The sequence below is a fragment of the Bidens hawaiensis genome, unplaced genomic scaffold (assembly GCF_021521415.1).
Source record: "Bidens hawaiensis isolate Kalapana, Puna unplaced genomic scaffold, B.hawaiensis_p1.1 tig00004003_1, whole genome shotgun sequence".
Taxonomy (NCBI): Eukaryota; Viridiplantae; Streptophyta; class Magnoliopsida; order Asterales; family Asteraceae; genus Bidens; species Bidens hawaiensis.
This window is the reverse complement of record NW_027491234.1, coordinates 704,582-721,743: the sequence shown is the minus strand read 5'-3', so window position 1 is coordinate 721,743 and position 17,162 is coordinate 704,582. Positions and strand designations below refer to the sequence as shown.

General features: G+C 35.6%; 3 protein-coding genes across 3 annotated transcripts; 2 read left to right on the top strand and 1 right to left on the bottom strand.

Annotated features, from left to right (window-relative positions):
- Window positions 1-3,426: 3,426 nt before the first annotated feature.
- Window positions 3,427-7,655, bottom strand: LOC143624954 (protein KINASE OF THE OUTER CHLOROPLAST MEMBRANE 1-like). The gene is made up of 5 exons (XM_077095444.1): window positions 7,640-7,655; window positions 6,241-6,627; window positions 5,410-5,501; window positions 4,861-5,334; window positions 3,427-4,367 (listed from the first exon to the last, which is right to left on the bottom strand). The coding sequence occupies exons 2-5, from the start codon at window positions 6,604-6,606 to the stop codon at window positions 3,428-3,430; spliced, it is 1,872 nt and encodes a 623-aa protein (XP_076951559.1). The 5' UTR covers window positions 6,607-6,627; window positions 7,640-7,655; the 3' UTR covers window position 3,427.
- A 2,346-nt stretch (window positions 7,656-10,001) lies between these two features.
- LOC143624922 (uncharacterized) lies at window positions 10,002-12,180 on the top strand. The gene is made up of 5 exons (XM_077095417.1): window positions 10,002-10,077; window positions 10,164-10,263; window positions 10,391-10,490; window positions 11,509-11,594; window positions 11,847-12,180. Exons 1-5 carry the CDS (start codon window positions 10,002-10,004, stop codon window positions 12,178-12,180), a joined length of 696 nt encoding a protein of 231 aa, XP_076951532.1.
- A 3,162-nt stretch (window positions 12,181-15,342) lies between these two features.
- Window positions 15,343-16,865, top strand: LOC143624953 (ATP synthase subunit b', chloroplastic-like). The gene is made up of 2 exons (XM_077095443.1): window positions 15,343-15,661; window positions 16,424-16,865. Exons 1-2 carry the CDS (start codon window positions 15,367-15,369, stop codon window positions 16,753-16,755), a joined length of 627 nt encoding a protein of 208 aa, XP_076951558.1. The 5' UTR covers window positions 15,343-15,366; the 3' UTR covers window positions 16,756-16,865.
- The last annotated feature ends 297 nt before the right edge of the window (window positions 16,866-17,162 follow it).

The window sequence follows — 17,162 nt, the reverse complement described above, 5'->3', positions numbered from 1 at the left end:
ACAGCAGACTAAACATGCTTAAGGCACTTTATATTCGTCATGTTACTTGCTCAAGGCTCAAAGTGAAGCAGAATTATATGTAGAAAAAAAAATATATATATATATATATATAATCATAAATAAAAAGAAATTTTCCAATGATAATTTATACCTTGTGAGAATCTTGTCATGCAGCCATATTTTTCAACGCACTCCTTTTACCATGTATCCATGGAATGGTAACCAGTATTTTTACCAAGTAAAACAAGTATCTGTATGAAAAAAAAAATAATATATTTGTTGTGATCGATACCCGAAACCTGAAAGTAAGTCAAAGTGACCCGTTAGTAAAACAAATTTCAAACCGACCAACATTCAAAGTACTCATAACCAATGTTCTAAACCATATCAAGACTACTTAACACCTCCTTGTATTAGGCTTCTATTAAAAGAGGCATATTGATACTATTATGACCTTCAAAGAAAGGCTGGCAATTAAAACAGTCAATTCAATGTCTCTTTTTTTTTAATTCCTTTTTGCCAATTCCTTCGAATCTAGCCAATGACTGTCCCAACTTAGCCCGTTTTATACTTATTTAAAGGAAAGAAGAGATAATTTTTAATATCCAAAAACCGGGTTAAAGAATCGCTTTGCTAAACTGCCGTCAATCAACACCATGTTTGTTTCATTGTTGTAACTGAAAACCCGGTGTCTCTACTTTTGCAGTTGTTATCTATTGCTAACCAAGCGGACCCATCAGTTTGGGAATCATACCCACGGGATCCATGCATGTAATCCCGAAACGTAATATGCTAATCCACATATATGCATGAGTGAAGGCCTATAATGTAAAATTCATGTGTGTGTAAATTGTAAATGAACATTCTATAGAGAAATGGGATTTTAACACCATAACAATAATTAAAGTACTGTGGTTACCTTAATCTTTGACCGATGATTGGTTGGCAGTTAATTGAAGACCGATTTTAGCAGTTAGTTCTCAAATTTCAAAATGGAAAAGCAAATACGATTAGCAGTAAACATTTTTTCGATTAATAGTTTAGTTAATTACCGGAGTAATAACATGCTAGAACAAAAAACCCAAATCGAAACAGAAAACACCGATTACATTCACGGTTTTAGGGGTTTGCCGGTTGCAAATGGAGATGGACAGGTATAAACATGACGACGAAGTATGAAGAGTTGGACTACTGGAGTCCCCGCCGTCGGAGCAGAGGGAATCGCCGGAGACAACGCTGGTGAAGTTGCTCGATAACTACTCACAAGTGAAGACTAGTACATAATGCATTAAGAGTTAGGAATGAAAGATAATGATTAAAGACACCAATTAAAATATTGATCATTTGAGGTTGAGTTATTTGTTGTTTGAATTGTTTTAATTACTAGGTGCTAATCATCTTTGCAAATGAACATTAAGCGAGTTGACCGAAACATGACACAATTTTAAGAGTGTGTGTGGCGAGTGACGACACAACATGAATAAATACATGGGTCAACTTCATATTCACATATTCAACACGCCAACCCAAAATCCTTTATACTGGCAAGTGGCATGACACAACTGAAACCACCAAGGAAACATAATAGAAATGGTGAAAGGATGAAATGTAACAGAGAGGTTGAAGCCCGTACGGCCCAATAATTTTGGGTAAAACTTTTTTAATCATTTTAGCTAGGCCCCAATCTACTCTTTGGCGAGGCCCAACTAGGCCCCAAATGACCTAATCTCTAAATTTCAAGTCCCACATTTACACGGATCATGATGTCCTTTAGAGGGCGAAGAGCAACGATGTGGACAACACACAATTTGATGTTTAAAGTTAAGTGTAGTCATGAATCGAATATAGGGACCCTGTTGTGTACGATTTCCATCTAATCTACCACATGAATGTTCCCAACAGTAACTACTAAAAATACATGTCTAATAACCGGTAAGTAACGTCTTACTTTTAAGGTAAATTAATTTTTACCCTCATCACTAGGGGCGATCATCATATCGGATAAAGGTTATTCGGGTTTGTTTGGGTCAGATTTGAAAATTTTCTTCTTGTATCCTAAAAAACCAAACCGATCCAAATTCAAAATTCTCAACCAAACAGAATTCATCCGAATACGGATGTTACAATATTGCTTCTTTTATTAAATATATATATGAACTTATATAATTTATTGATCCCCTCCTATATGGATGTTACAATATTGCTTCTATTTTGTTGCTTTGCATTGCATCTATGGTCTACTGCTACATCTTATAACGCTAGAAGAGTGCCCGCGCGATGCAGTGGAAAACACATACTTTGATAATCATGTAATAAATTTATGGGTGTTCATTCTTCCGTAAATTATGAGACCGTTCATCAATTTGATTTCACGATTGAAACGAAGCTGATCGTACATATTGAAATGTTAATTATTTACATATTTAATATTAGATATGTTTTATAATATATATAATAGATATAGTTAAAATATAGTTAAACAAAGTTTTATTTGATATGAGTAAACTCGTCTATTACAACTTTAACTTAACCCAATTTCCAATATGATTTTTTTGTAATATTTGTTTTTGTTATGAATCCGCCTTCTATTTGTTGCAATAAGATTTATCATTTATATGACCAAAGTAATCTTTGCATATTATGTTTCTCTTAAATAACATATTAGTTGGTGTTTAGTTTGAAGTGAATGTATAGATAGATTAATAATTCTTATTTTAAACTCAATTTATTATCGAAGTACAAACTCTATTGGAAAACCAAGTCGTTGGTAATGGTTCGGCGTAGTTGGGTTATAATTTTAAACAGTTTAGTTTTGGTTTTCGGCGACAAAAAAAAACGTGTAAAGTTGGCTCATGGTTTAATATAAAGCCATCAAAACCTAACCGCAACATATATGCATAAAATGTTTTTCTTTACTTCGAAAACTATAGCAATATCATACTCAAATTAAAGATAATAAAATGCTCGTTTTTATGATGTCATTTATTTTAAAAAATATTAACGTATTAAAATGTAATGATCGTTTAAAAATCGTGAGGGTAATTGGCTTAAAAGTGGAAATAAAAGAATATATAAGTAAAAGATTAGGACCAATGTTGTAACTTAATTAAAATTGTAAATATTTTGAAGAAATATTTACAATTGCATTGAGGATTCTATATAACAGACATTTTTGCCCCTATTATATGTTCTGCATTAAATGTTGTAAATTACTTAAAATAAGCGTCTTAATTTACCCGGTATATTATATATAGTATAGATATTCAATTCACTAGAATATTCACAAACTATGAAAGTCGATATATATTCAACACCATTAAATATATGTAAAACAAAGCAGTCAGCTATTTACATAAAGATTCAAGACTGCAAACACCAAATAAAATCAACCATAACTTTAGGTTTGACTTTCAAGAATTACCTGGAATTAGTAGGTTGTAGTAACCCCTTCTTTGAAAATAATATTAGCCATATTTGGAGGAAGCCATTTTGCATTCCCCATATCACCGGCCCGCTGAGCCTCCGCGGTTTCAGACTTATTATTTCTTGATTTCCCTAATTTCTTCGGGACAGAAACCCCCAACTTAACCACAGTCAACAACCCTAAAGAAACCAATACCGGTCTTACAGCCCAATGAAAATCCTCAAGATGCTGATACTTTTTCATCATATTATCACTCGTACTAAACGACACCAATTCAACTTCCGCCGGATCAGCCAAAAAACAACTTGTTTCATCGCCAAACGTGAGTTTTCCCGGAAACTTAACAACTAGACACCCGTTCGGTAACACGTGAGAAACCCGACCCGTGGCCCACTCACACCCTCGTTTTCCTAACCACTGAAATCTCGGGCTAAAAACGTAACATTTTAGCCTTACAAACTGGCCTGGACAATAAGTTTCCGCCATCTGGAGATCAGAATAAACGCCTTTCCAAGCTGTTTCAAACCCGATAACACCAACGGATACATTTCCATCACGGGTAATCGAATGAATGACACCAACAGGAGAGTGTTTCTTATTTTCTTTCGTTAAACGGACCCAATCCCCTGCTGCTAGCCCAAATGTGACCCGCTCCAATGTTGATCCGTGGACCCTGACAGGATCATGTATGCCATGTACCCGCACCAAAACATAACCGTTTTGATCATTGTCAGTGATTAAACCGACGATTGTCCCTTCTGGGACCAGCATGTTTTCCAGCTTGCACGAGTTTAGCGGTTTTCTGGATCGAACCGTATCGCTCACTTGAAGATGGTCTTTTGATAAAAACCATTCTGTGTACCCATTCCAGTTTGATTTGTCTAAAATACCCCTACTACCAATATTTATCCAATTCCCATCTTGGTAAACTGCATTTTTTGAGCTGTAAAAAAATTGTATAAAACAGATTAGAGTATAAAATAGAAAGCAGTAGGGGTGTGCATGGGTTGGTTTAGGTCTCTTGTGGCCCGAAGGCCGAAACCATAACCATAACCGAACTATTGGTTAACAGGAGAATGATGATCGGTAATGGATAACCGCTTGTACAAGTTGATTTGGTTCGGTTTTGGGTTTGTTAACCATGAACAAGAATCAGTCACGAAATGTTGGGCCTAACTAAAGTAGCCCGAAACAAAGTACTGGGCCTGAAAATTTGGGCTTGAAATTTTTAACCACTTAAGAAATGGTTAACAGACATTTGGGCTTGAATAATTTGAGCTTTACCATTTGACAGAGGTAAAACTTCAGTTTTGTTGGTTTTTAAAAAAAGTCAAAACCAACCCATCAGTTTCTGGTTAGATTTGGTTACATCGGTTCAGTTAGTTCGGGTAAAGCAGTAGATTTACAATATGAAACATATATGTATATATACATACCTTTCGAAGACACGCAATATATCTGACATTAAAGGACGACTCCGGAAGTCATACTCAAAACAACCAAGAATTACACTTTTGACATTGGGTGGAAGACCATTTGGAACTTGTGGTTTTTCTTGCTTTCTAACAACCAAGTCATATATCTCGTCAATAGACTTACCACACCAAGGTTGTTGACCGGTCAACATTTCCAGAATGGTGCAGCCGAAACCCCATGAATCAGTTTCAAAAGCCAAAGGACCTCTAACATCAGGTTGCCATTGTTCAGGGGCCATATAGTTCGGTGTACCGAGTCTTCTGGTCATATCTGAACTAGGTAACGGTACCCCTAAAAGAATATAAGGAATTCCCAAATCACCCAAAATTGCTTTGTTGTCTTCGTTTATGAGGATATTGAACGGTTTAAGATTAAGAACTAAAATCTCTTTTGAATGCATTTCCATAATTCCCTGTGTTAGATCAATTCCATACCTGTAAATATTATCATATTGATCAATAACTAAACAAAGTAACATAATATTATTCCATCATAATATAACAATATACCTCAGAACATCACTCAAAGAAAACTTTCCTTCTTTAAGACGGGCCATCTGGTCACCAATTGACCCCTCATAAAACTTCATAATAATGCATATCTGAAATAAATGAAATCTTTTAACAATGGTAACTAAAAACTTCATAATCATATTTACTCATTCTGTCATTCACACATTAGTAATCAATACAAAATACTGTCATCAAACATAGGCCTGTAAACGAACCAAACGTTTAGTGAACCATTCAGCCGGAAGTTTGTTTATGTTCGTTTATTAAGAACATGAACACATGTCCCATTTGTTAATTTATGTTCGTTACTATACATTTTTGTAAGTTCGTTCGTTTACATTCATTAATATATTCATTTTAGTTTTTTAGGCCCGTTACAATTTTGTCTGGGTTTAATATCTTTTTATGCCCAACACATTGTTGTTTCACATTTACTATATATTGGTTTTAGGCTAGCTCATTTATGTTTGTTCACCTATGTTCAGTTAGGTTCGTTAGTTTACCTTCATGAACTTTTCATTTACCGTTTACCATTAACGAACGAACAAAAAAGAACACGAACAAAAACAAACACGAACACTTCATTTTCTTAACAGACGAACATGAATAAGAAGCCCAGTTAGTTCAATTGTTCGTGTTTGATTGTTTCTTCAGTTGAAGTTAAACAAATGAACATGAACATGCTCTATTCGTGTCCGCTCGGTTCAGTTTGTTTACAAGCCTAATTAAACACTCTTAATAAACTACGGGAAGTCAAACATTGTATTTATTTTGAGAGTTAAGACAGAGGAAATATAATTACATTAAAGGAAGAATATGCTTATTTACCTTTCCATTAATAACTGAAACACCATGTAACCAACAAGCACCTTGTAATCCTTGAGATTTGGAAAACAAAACATTACATTTATCCAGCACAGCTTTAATGTTATCTTCCTTAATATGATGTAACATCTTAACGGCCACTTCATGATACTTTTCATGATCTTCAGTGACTTGATGACGAGTTGCTAACCAGACATCACCAAACGGGCCCCTTCCGAGTCGATGTCTAAGTTTAATAGATGCAGGGTTTATCCATGGATTGATATGGTTAGCAGATGCATCAGTAGTTGTAAGCTGATCATAATCCTTATCAACAATCTCAAAGTCAAAGGAGGTTGAGGGTTGATTTTCAACAACTTTTGCAGCCATGTATTCTTGATGGAAGACAAACTGATCAGATATCATTTTTAAGCAACAATAAGTCATAAACTCCTAATACAATGGGCTATTTAAAAGATGTATAAGGTAGAAGTAGAAGTGTGCATGAAACCCAAATAACCAAACCAAACGGAACCGAAACGAAAACTGATGGTTTGGTTTTACGTTTTATTAAAACCAAACTTATGGTTCGGTTTTGGTTTTACATGTAATAAAAACCGAATCGCGCTTATTGATTTTCATTTCTTATTTTTTATTATAAGTAATTTGTAACCCAAATATATAAAAATCAATTATTTATTAATTTAACAAAATGATTTAGTCCCAAATTTATAAATTTGGGCCAATTTTTTCTTTTTCGGTCCAAAATTTTTAAGCTCGAATGGACGAAACCAAAAAAAACAAAACGAACGATTAACTGAAATTTTGGTTTTTGGTTCAGTTTTGACGCAAACCGAACCGTGCTCACCCCTAGTATAAAGCTTAATCTTGTACAATTAGCTCCCAAAACGTCTGATATCGCTCTACTTTCACTTAATATCAAGGTAAACAAATAATACTAAATACAGATTTACAGAAAGAACTACACCGGTGAAACAACAAACTATAACTACAAATATAATAAATTCATTAGTCTGTGCTCTAATTGCATGAAGATAATATTCCGAGCATAATCCGATGAAGTCTATACCTCTTAATTTTAAACAAATACACAAAATAATAATCATCCTAAACAGTAAACACAGATTTACATACACTAGTGAAAGCAACAAATTATTATAACTATAAATTCATAACTTATTCAATTTTTTTACAATTTGTGCCCTAACTTAACTAATAAGAGAGAGTAATTTCAGAACTATAAGCATAGATTAGTGAACAAGTAATAATTGCATAGCAGATTAGGGTTTACGATTGAGCTATTAATCAAACAAGAGGTTAAGAAACTGATGGCGATCATCATATATCGATGATGAAAGTTGTTTATAATTAACTTGAATCGTGAACTGAATCAGAGTAATACCGAAAGAGTGATGACGAAGAAGTAATCAATTGATTGTTAATAAGAAAGAGTGTTTGAAGTATCGGCAAATTCATGCATCAAAGCTGTGGAGGGCATCCTTTTCAAATCGGGTGAAGCTCTAACCAGTTTGAGGGAATGGGACTGCGACTAGTATACGAACTGGCAGCTTGGGTTGGGTTGGGTTGGGTTGGGTTGGGTTGGGTTGGGTTGGGTTCTAACCAGGTTCTTGGAGTAGTGGGTCAGGTTAACGGGTGTTTTTCCACACCTCTAATTGTAGGTTTGTTTAATAATAGTTTGAAACGAACTTAACTTGATTTTAAATGAAATTTGGTCTTATACCATAGGTATGTTTGGCAAGGAGTTTTTAGTGGCTTCAAGTTTTTTAAGAAAACGCTCATACTCAATTAAAAGCCTTATTTGGTTGAAGGAGCTTGAAGCTTTTAGATAATGAGAAAAAGCTTAAAGCTCCAACTAGTAGCGTTTAGAAAGAGCTACAAGCTTTTAGTATTTTAATTACTTAAATAACCTTTCAAAATAAGTACATTTAATATTATTTTTTTTAGTTATGCCCATTTTGATCATTTTATGCATTTTATTAAAAGCTCCAGCTACTCTGCCAAACATTTGAATATATCTAAAACGCTACCAGCTTCTAGCTAGTTTTGCCAAACACACCTTATGTGTATCAAATTACCTTTTATTTGTGGATATCAGAGAGGACATGTGTATTTATTAGTTTATTAAAAATTACCATTGGAGTTTCTCTCTCCCTCTCTTTACTATTTTAACCTTTATGTAATTTTATTCTTCATAAATTTGGAAATATAAAGACAAAAAGTTGGTGGATTAGCAAACTATTCTATTACCTAGAACAAAGAATAATAAAAAAGATTTACCGGTATGATCCAAGGGGAAATGATATATATGTTTGGAGTTGTCTACGCCGCCCCACGAACATTTTTTTTTCTTTTTTTTGTTAAAATCCCATTACCAAATACCTCTTCTGATGTTTTATGTCGGGTTTTATGAAATATCTAACTACTGTGGCATCATTACTTTCTTCGATTAAGGATAAGAGTGAGATTGTCACAATCAATCTTTATCAACAGGCTAACAACTTTTTTTATCTTCATTAGCGGTAACTTTTCGACGAAAACGTCCTTTAATCCTTACAAGTGATAACTTGTGATTGATAATTTCTAGTGATATATATATTTATGGCCAATATATACTTAATAAGTTAGGAAACGTGATTTTGGATCCTATTACCATACATACATAACATTCCATGATTAATACCAAGACAACATATGGCTCATCCACAGCTATTTTAAGAAAGTGTCAAATTACCTTGTCATTAAATTCGCAGAAGCAAACGCTTCCTCCCTCCAAATCCAAATCCAAACTTCAAACCCTAACCAGTTTCCGCATATATCCTTATCATAAATAGATTAATGCATTCATCATCCAATCCATAATCTGTTTCAATCAAATTATAACAACCATCACGTACTTCTGTTGGTGACTTTCTCATACTTAAAAGATTATTAAAAGATGTTGCATTCATCGAACCAGGCGCAGGAAGATGATTATAATCGTAACGTTCAGCTTGAGATGAGTCGATCATCACCGTTTACCATCGGAACAACTCCATGTTCTTTCCCGCCATTCTTGCATGAAAAAAGAAGCTATTGGAAGCGAGTTTTGTTTGGAAGATTTTCTTCGCAACCGATCAGACTCTCTATTCTCAAATTAGACGGATCAACGTTTGGTAATGTCTATGGATTGATTAATTTGTTACATGAATTGCATCATTATTAATTTGGAATTTTTTTATTCCCAAAATAACCCTGGCCGGTGATGAGAGAGATTCCTAAAATAATCCACCATTTTGAAAATTTCCAAGGAAGACCCGTGTCAATCTCATCTTCATGATGAGATTCAACGGCGAATGAGGAACTTCCATGTGGCTTCAAATCTCTATGATGAGACCGAGCTCAAATCTCATCGTCGCGAGCAGATTTGAAACCACGTGGCAGTTTCTCATTCACCGTTAAATCTCATTGTGCAGATGTGATTGAGACGGACCATTTTGGGAATTTTTCAAAAGGGTGGGTCATTTTTTGGAATATGTCTCATCACTTGGGTTATTTTAAGAAATTTCCCTTATTAATTAGGGGAGGGCTAGTTTGGTTTGGTTTGGTATGGTACGTGTTTAGGTCGAAAGGGGTCGTGTCAAAAATCAAAATGGGTTGGTTTAAATTTAAAGAATGCTTTTTTAAGTGCTTTACGTTTCAGCTTTACTTATGGTTTTCAGTGCTGGTTACGCACGTGGGCAGTGGTGTTGGTTGTGCATGTTTAAATGCCAGTTACGCATGCAGAGCTGGCTATGTGTCAGTTACGCGTGTTTAACCCAGTTCTCTGCATGAGTAACCAGGGTCAGTTGCGCGTGTACCGGTTAATGCAAGTTTATGTTTTTCTAGTATAGAAATTAAAGAAATAATGGGTGATATGTGTGATTCAGATATTACGGTTACGAAGAAATTAACGGTTGCTAAACTGAAACAAGCAGTGGAGGCTGCTTTCAATCATATACCTAGACAAGGAGATTGGAAGATTTCATGGTATGCATGTTTATCCTATTTAAAGCACTCATTATTCATGGTCTACTGCTAATATCTATTGGATCTGAAAGTGAAATTGTGTAGGATAATTGTATAGGATAATAGTTTGTAAAGCTTTTGTTTGCAGGCCACGTGTATGGGGGCATTTTTGCCTATGCTTTGAGCATATGAAGCTCCTTCGTGACCGAGATCCTATTGCGCGTTATGGGATCAAGAATGGTGATCAGGTGAGGTTATTCATATGGTGTGCATATAAGATACCAGATATTCATATGCTCTTAATTCTTATTGAAGAAGCGTGGATCGACTTACTTGTATTCGATCTACATTCCTCGGGTATGAGTGTGCTATATCACCGATGGTTTTCCGAGATACGAGTTCTTCCACCTACAAAACGAACAGCATCGTGAGCTTACCCCTCAGAAAGGGACAGAGGGGTCCTCTTTGGGGTAACCCTCCGGTGTGAGAATAAGATATTGCGGGAGAAGATAAGAATGTGAAAATGAGTAAAGGATTCAGAATATATTTCTTGCCCGACCCCAACTGTGGAGGTGGTGTGGTATTTATAGTATTAGGGTTTCCAATGATTGGGCTCAGACCCAATTAGGGCCTTTTGGCCTCCTCCTATTGCTTCGCGCCACGTGTACTTAGGACACCTGGTGCTTTTTCATTGATTATTCTCTGACCAAGGTATTTTACCTGACCCATGTGCCATCACGTGGTGGCACATGGGTTTTGCTGAGTTGTCCACCCTTCATTGGCAGCTGTCAACATCAGCACATTCTTTATTCCTTAAAAGATACCTTCTGGAAGGTTGTCTGATAAGTACAATCATGGTTGTCCTTATCCTGATTTGGATTAGACTATTGTCTCATTTGTTGTGTTGTCCTTTATGCGCCTATCCCGGGGATGCGCAAGGTCTTCTCTTTATTCTCACGCGCAGATGTTTCATGCGCAGATGTGATATGCGTGAGCATGTGATATGCGCAAGCATGTGTGATGCGTGAGCATATGTGATGCGTGAGCATATGTGATATGCGTGAGCATATATATGCGCCACGCGCATAGGTTTTGGCTTTGTGTCTTCATGACATACTGATTTCAAGCCTCTTGTCTATATCTTATGGGTTGACCCGCCCCGCTCGATGTTAAGGCGGGTGCATACCCCTTCACTTATATACTGAAACTTATATAGTTAAAGATGAACTTAATCTTCTAAGCATCAAATTTGGTTTTATTGAACAGCTTCAGTTTGTTCGACATACACCCTTCTACAAGATTGCAGGAGAAACACCAGTGGAACTTGCTTACAGCCAAGATGAGTTCGAAGGGTAAGCTTTCTATCGATTAAATCTTAATACTCTTCGCCTTGTATTTTATCGATTATGTGTCCAAAGGATGCAATATATAAAGGAAGCGGGTCAAATGGGTCAAGTAGTTTAAACCAGTTGATAGTTGTCTTAAATCCATTTAAATGCTTTGAAGCCTCATGTTAACTAGAATTTAAAGATAACTCATTTTAACACAAGATGTACATATTTGTCAAATAAAATGAATAAAGTTTAATTAAAAATTTTTAATAGGTCATCAAGCAAATCAGATTTGTGTAGAGACATGAAAAACAAGCAAAGTCTTGTGAAAAGTGAAGTTAGTGAAGGTTATAAAGGGTTTGGTGCAAGTAAGAAATACCGATCCAATTTTGTTTGCACAATGAGAGGATTGCTTTCGGACCAAAGACAAGAAGGCCCGACAAAGAGGAATTATCATGTTGTAAGACTCGGCCACCCGTTGCCAAGTGAAGATGCAAAAAGTAATGAAAGGAGAGAGGTTTTACGCAGATTGGATATGTATCCATCCGGCTCGTTTTGTGATTATGTTGGAGGTTTTGGTTATCCAACGGGTTATTGTTTGAAGTAATGTTGCGGATTTCTCACTGCACGAAACGAAGATTAGCTTTTAGTTTGAATAAAGAAATGTGATCACAACGTGCAATATCAACTTTATAGCTTTTATTATGAGTATCACTCTATGAGAATGTTCGGTGAATTGGTGTTACTCAAATGTAGGATATGTAAATAATAATAATACATAAAGACAAGCATCTAATATTATTTGATGCGTAACCTTTATTATGGGTGTCTCGGTACTATATATCTATATGGATGGCCATGGCCCATGGGTATGCCCAAGGGAACCATCCGTCGTGTTTCTGTCCAAGCTTTACCATAGGTTAAGGATGAGTAATAATATGTGTTTTTGGTCCCATTTTAAGCAATAATTACAACCCTAATTGACTTTCTTTTGTAATTAGTTTCCTTTTCATTGCTTTGTTACTCATCTTTTATTAACAAAGTGGTTATATAAATCTAGCTTGAGCTCAGACTAACTAATGGAAGAGTGTGTAGTATTGAGTAATAGATAAAGTTGTTGAAAGGAAAAGTTCTAAAATCAAGTTTTTTTGTTTTTCACTTCTTGAATGTCTAGCAACTTTTTAATTCTAACAATTTTAAATAAAGTATTTAGTCTAAGATTAGACTAACCAAAGTGTTTAATAAAAATCATGTCTTTTCAAATTGTGACTTGTGAGAGCTTAAATACCCCGTTGTTAAAAATGTGAAATTAAAGAGTAAAGTTTGAGATTTTGTGAGTTGTCTTATTAAAAGAAATTGTAAAACCAAAACCACTTGTCGAATTAAAATATTGATTTTGGTTCGGTTTTCTAAAAGAAAAGTATAAAATTTAAATTTACAAATAATTTGATATTATTATATAGTATAAAAGGCACCTTTGGTGCCGTAAGGGCCCTTATTGGGACACTTGACGACACCTCAGTGGCTGACTAATCCTGACACAAAATAATAAAAGAATAGAAAACAAGGAAATTAATGTGCTGACTGATCCTAATACAAAATAACCTGAAAATTTGGTATAGTAAACTAGAATTAAAACTGAGAATGATGCAACTGGAATCAGAATTATACAGGTGTGTAAAACTCAAGTTATGTGATTTTAAAGATTTAAACGAGCTGGTATTGTTCAGAATCCGAACTTTGATTCGGAAGTTGGATTCTGACCATTACACTCCAAATTTCAAAATAAACATAAAAGTCTTCTGGCCCGAAAGCTAGTTTTGAACAGAAAATAGAGAAATCGAATAGTCAAATATTTTGACTATTATGCCCTAAAATGGGCCGGGATCAAATTGACCATCAAAACCCTTTTAATTTATGAAATTGTTAAAGGGCTTTGATGTATTATGATGAAACAAAGGTTTTTTGTTTAGATAACTTACCTGGACTCACAATAGATAAAGCTAGAACACGAGTCAAACGATTAATGCTTGAACTTTGAAAAGTCAACTGTCTTGAAAAGCTAGAAGAACTTGGAGAAATCAATGGTGGAGACCAAGGTGACGAAATTTAGGATGGTGGATGAATTTTGCAGTAGGAATTAGGGTTTAAACTTAAAGAATAGTTGGTTTAAATATTAAAGGCTTAAATTTGTTTATTAGGCAATTAACTTGTATAGGTAATAAAATATTCATTTAACGACGAAATCTACTTATGTAAAACATCAAATTCGTTTTTACAGTAGAGAGAATGAATATGGACATGAATCAGGGTCAAGGGGGTTTCTTGTAGCTCAATACACTCGATTTAGGCCAAAAATAACCCGATTTTGCATTCAAAACGAACAAAAAACAAACTAAAGCCAACCAGCTGCATAAAGCCATAAAGGGGCTCTAGGCGTCAAGAGGCTGGGATAGAGGGGTCTCCCCGTGTGGCGAGGCGTGGAAGATTTTTTAACAAGTTTCAAAAATGTCAATTTTAGTCCCTGCAACTTCATAAATGCATTTTTAGCCATTTTAAGCGATTTTAAAAGTTTCTAAGTTAAAAGTTATGAGAATATAAAATAAGTTAAACCAAATTAAATACTGATAAATATAAAATTTTAAATAATTCGAAAGATCTGAATTACATTCCAAGACGGGTTAAACATAAACGAATTCAAATACGAAAATCCGAGGTTTTACAGCAGGGACTATAATTGCAATTAACTCTTTTGTTAATCTTAACTATCATTTTTTGGTTGTTGACCGCACTAACGAATTGGCAACTGACGGTCCCATCTTTTAATGTATTTGTTCCCAACGGTTCGCGACTATCAGAGTCCTAACGCCGTTAGTTTTAAGTTGCCGGAAAAACGTTTTTGACCGAAAAAGTCACATTTGTTAATGGAACACTCAACCTGAACGCCACCACCACTAACTGACTCACCACCAACCAACCACCACTTGAACACTACCAACCGATTCCAACGATAATTCTAAGGTTTCGGCGACTTCAATAATTGTAGTTTGTTCCTAAAAATCCATCCAAGGTTACAAATACATTAAAAGATGGGACCGCTAACAGTTTATTCGTTAGTTAGAACCGACAATAACAACAAAAAAATATAGTTGGGACCAATGTTTTCAAACCCGACCCAGACACCTTACCGGGTCAAAGGTCGGACCGACCCGAAAGGGAGGACCGGTGTTTCACCCGGATGACGTCATAAATAATTTAAATATATATTTACATTTATATATAATTCATATACATATAAAAAATAATAATAACCAATATAATAATAATAACAAACTTGAATGTTTATTTATGCTTTATACATTGCTTTTTAAATATATATGATTTATGTTTGATCAAAAGAGACATCTATGAAGCTTGGTTGGTTAACTCCTGAAGTAATTATTAAAGCTTCTATCTCTGAAATGACCAAAGTTCGAGTGTTGGCATTAGAGGTGCACAAACCGGTTTAAAACTCAAAACCGGTTTTGGTTAAAACCGGTTTGGTTTGATCAACAAAAGTCAAAACCGGTTTATGAATTGTAACTTGTAACAGAAATGTAAATGACAATTTGGGACAGGAAAACTAGCTTTGATTTTTGTTTGTTGGCAATTGAAAACCTCACATCACATAATCTGATATCATTTTGTGTGGCACAAAAACAAACAAGATAAGCCCACATTCCTTCCTCTCATCATCTTCCAATCTCTACACTCACTCCCAGCACCATCTCTGCATTCTCAACCCACCATCCTCATGGCCAACATGATCACAGCCTCCTCCAAAACCCTTATCACCACTCCACCCACCCCCAAATCCACCCCCCTCACCACCACCACCACCAAACCCAAACTCCTCTTCTCCATCACCCCCAAAACACTAACACTGGCCGCCACCATCACCACCGCCCTCGCCGCCACCCCACTCCCTTCACTCGCCGAAGAGTTCGAGAAAGCTCAGCTCTTTGACTTTGACCTCACTCTCCCTATCATCGCAGCTGAGTTCTTGTTCCTCATGTTCGCTCTCGACAAGTTATATTACTCTCCCTTAGGTAAACTTAACTTACTTTAGGGGTGAACGACCACCATTCGGCTCGGTTATTGTAGAAATCGCTAGGCGGCAGAGTGGTAGGATTAATTGGATTTGAATTTATATCTAACTTTTCAAATATACACACATATATATATACCAAATTTTAAATTTTCAGTTTTGACCGATTTCGACAAAGTAGCTACTAATTGGTGGGGTACCGGATTAATCGGCGCCTAGTTGGGATTTTTACATCCATGTTATGGGCTTTCGCCACAACTAAAACTGACATGTTCAGTTAACCGTCGGTTATGGATTAGTTTGGTTAATTTCTTTTTTTGAAATGCAAATTTCTTGTATTTTCGAGACTCGAACTCAGGATGTTTAGGTGTATTCTTTGCCACTTGCCACCGACCGAAGGATTAGTTCGGTTAATTAACCAATGTATTTTGCTTGGAGTTTTTTTTTTTTTTTAATTTAAAATATGCAAATCTATTAAAATAAAAAGGATCCAATTACAATGGAGAAGTGGGTAAACGGGCAACCCCTTTAAAAATATAATTTAAATTTACAAATTTTTATTAGGCTAGGAAGTTTGATCTTTAATCATGAATTTGGGTCAATTGTTTAAATGAAAATATGAATGGTTAAATCAGTTGGGTTCGGTTAAATCGGGTATAAAAATAAAAATAAATACCCGTAGAAAATTCGGTTTTCCAAAAAATATAAAATGTTTGGTTTTTCGGTTACAGTTCGGTTAATTCGTTTTTTTCTCTCATCTTAGGTAACTTTATGGACAAACGAGATGCGGAAATCAAGGAGAAATTGAGCAGCGTGAAGGACACGTCAGCGGAGGTGAAGGCGTTGGAGGAGCAGGCAGCGGCGGTGATGAGGGCGGCTCGGGCAGAGATATCGGCGGCGTTGAATAAGATGAAGAAGGAGACAGCGGCGGACGTGGATGCGAAGTTGGCAGAAGGACGAAAGAAGGTGGAGGCGGAGCTGGCGGAGGCGTTGGCGAGTTTGGAGAAGCAGAAAGAGGATACGATCAAGTCACTTGATTCGCAGATTGCGGCTCTCAGTCAGGAGATTGTCAACAAGGTCCTTCCGGTTAAGTGATTTACGTAATTAGCCAAATACTTGTTTATAAGGTTCGGGTTCGGTTTTGGATTCGGATTATATTTGTAATGAAGTTGTTAATTGTTAAATAATATTTTTATTTTGGTTGATACCTTTTCATAAGTAGATATAAAATGCCTAATCGGTTTTGGTTTAAGTTGTATTATTGTACAGATTAGAAATTAAGTATAAAAGAAGATGATAATGGTTTAGGTAGTATACTATCCGGGTTCGACCTGTTTGGCCCAGTATATAGTAAGCTCTAACATGCGAATTTTGGGTTAAGTTTGGGTGTAAACGAGTCAAGCTGGGGCCTTAACAGGCTAAAATGTTAAGCTCTAACTCTGTTCATCAAAAGCTAGAGACAGGTCGTGACTTATCGAGCCGGCTTAATATTTAGTTTATAC

What these genes read in the sequence shown, in the direction of transcription:
- LOC143624954 (XM_077095444.1), bottom strand. Translation starts at nt 6,606, where the DNA reads ATGGCTGCAAAAGTTGTTGAAAATCAACCCTCAACCTCCTTTGACTTT. An exon ending in TTTCAGTTATTAATGGAAAG is followed by an intron (nt 5,502 to 6,240) that starts GTAAATAAGCAT and finishes CATTTATTTCAG; the next exon opens with ATATGCATTATTATGAAGTT. An exon ending in TCTTTGAGTGATGTTCTGAG is followed by an intron (nt 5,335 to 5,409) that starts GTATATTGTTAT and finishes TAATATTTACAG; the next exon opens with GTATGGAATTGATCTAACAC.
- LOC143624922 (XM_077095417.1), top strand. Translation starts at nt 10,002, where the DNA reads ATGCCAGTTACGCATGCAGAGCTGGCTATGTGTCAGTTACGCGTGTTT. An exon ending in GGATCAAGAATGGTGATCAG is followed by an intron (nt 10,491 to 11,508) that starts GTGAGGTTATTC and finishes TTTATTGAACAG; the next exon opens with CTTCAGTTTGTTCGACATAC. An exon ending in AGCCAAGATGAGTTCGAAGG is followed by an intron (nt 11,595 to 11,846) that starts GTAAGCTTTCTA and finishes AATTTTTAATAG; the next exon opens with GTCATCAAGCAAATCAGATT.
- LOC143624953 (XM_077095443.1), top strand. Translation starts at nt 15,367, where the DNA reads ATGGCCAACATGATCACAGCCTCCTCCAAAACCCTTATCACCACTCCA. An exon ending in GTTATATTACTCTCCCTTAG is followed by an intron (nt 15,662 to 16,423) that starts GTAAACTTAACT and finishes CTCTCATCTTAG; the next exon opens with GTAACTTTATGGACAAACGA.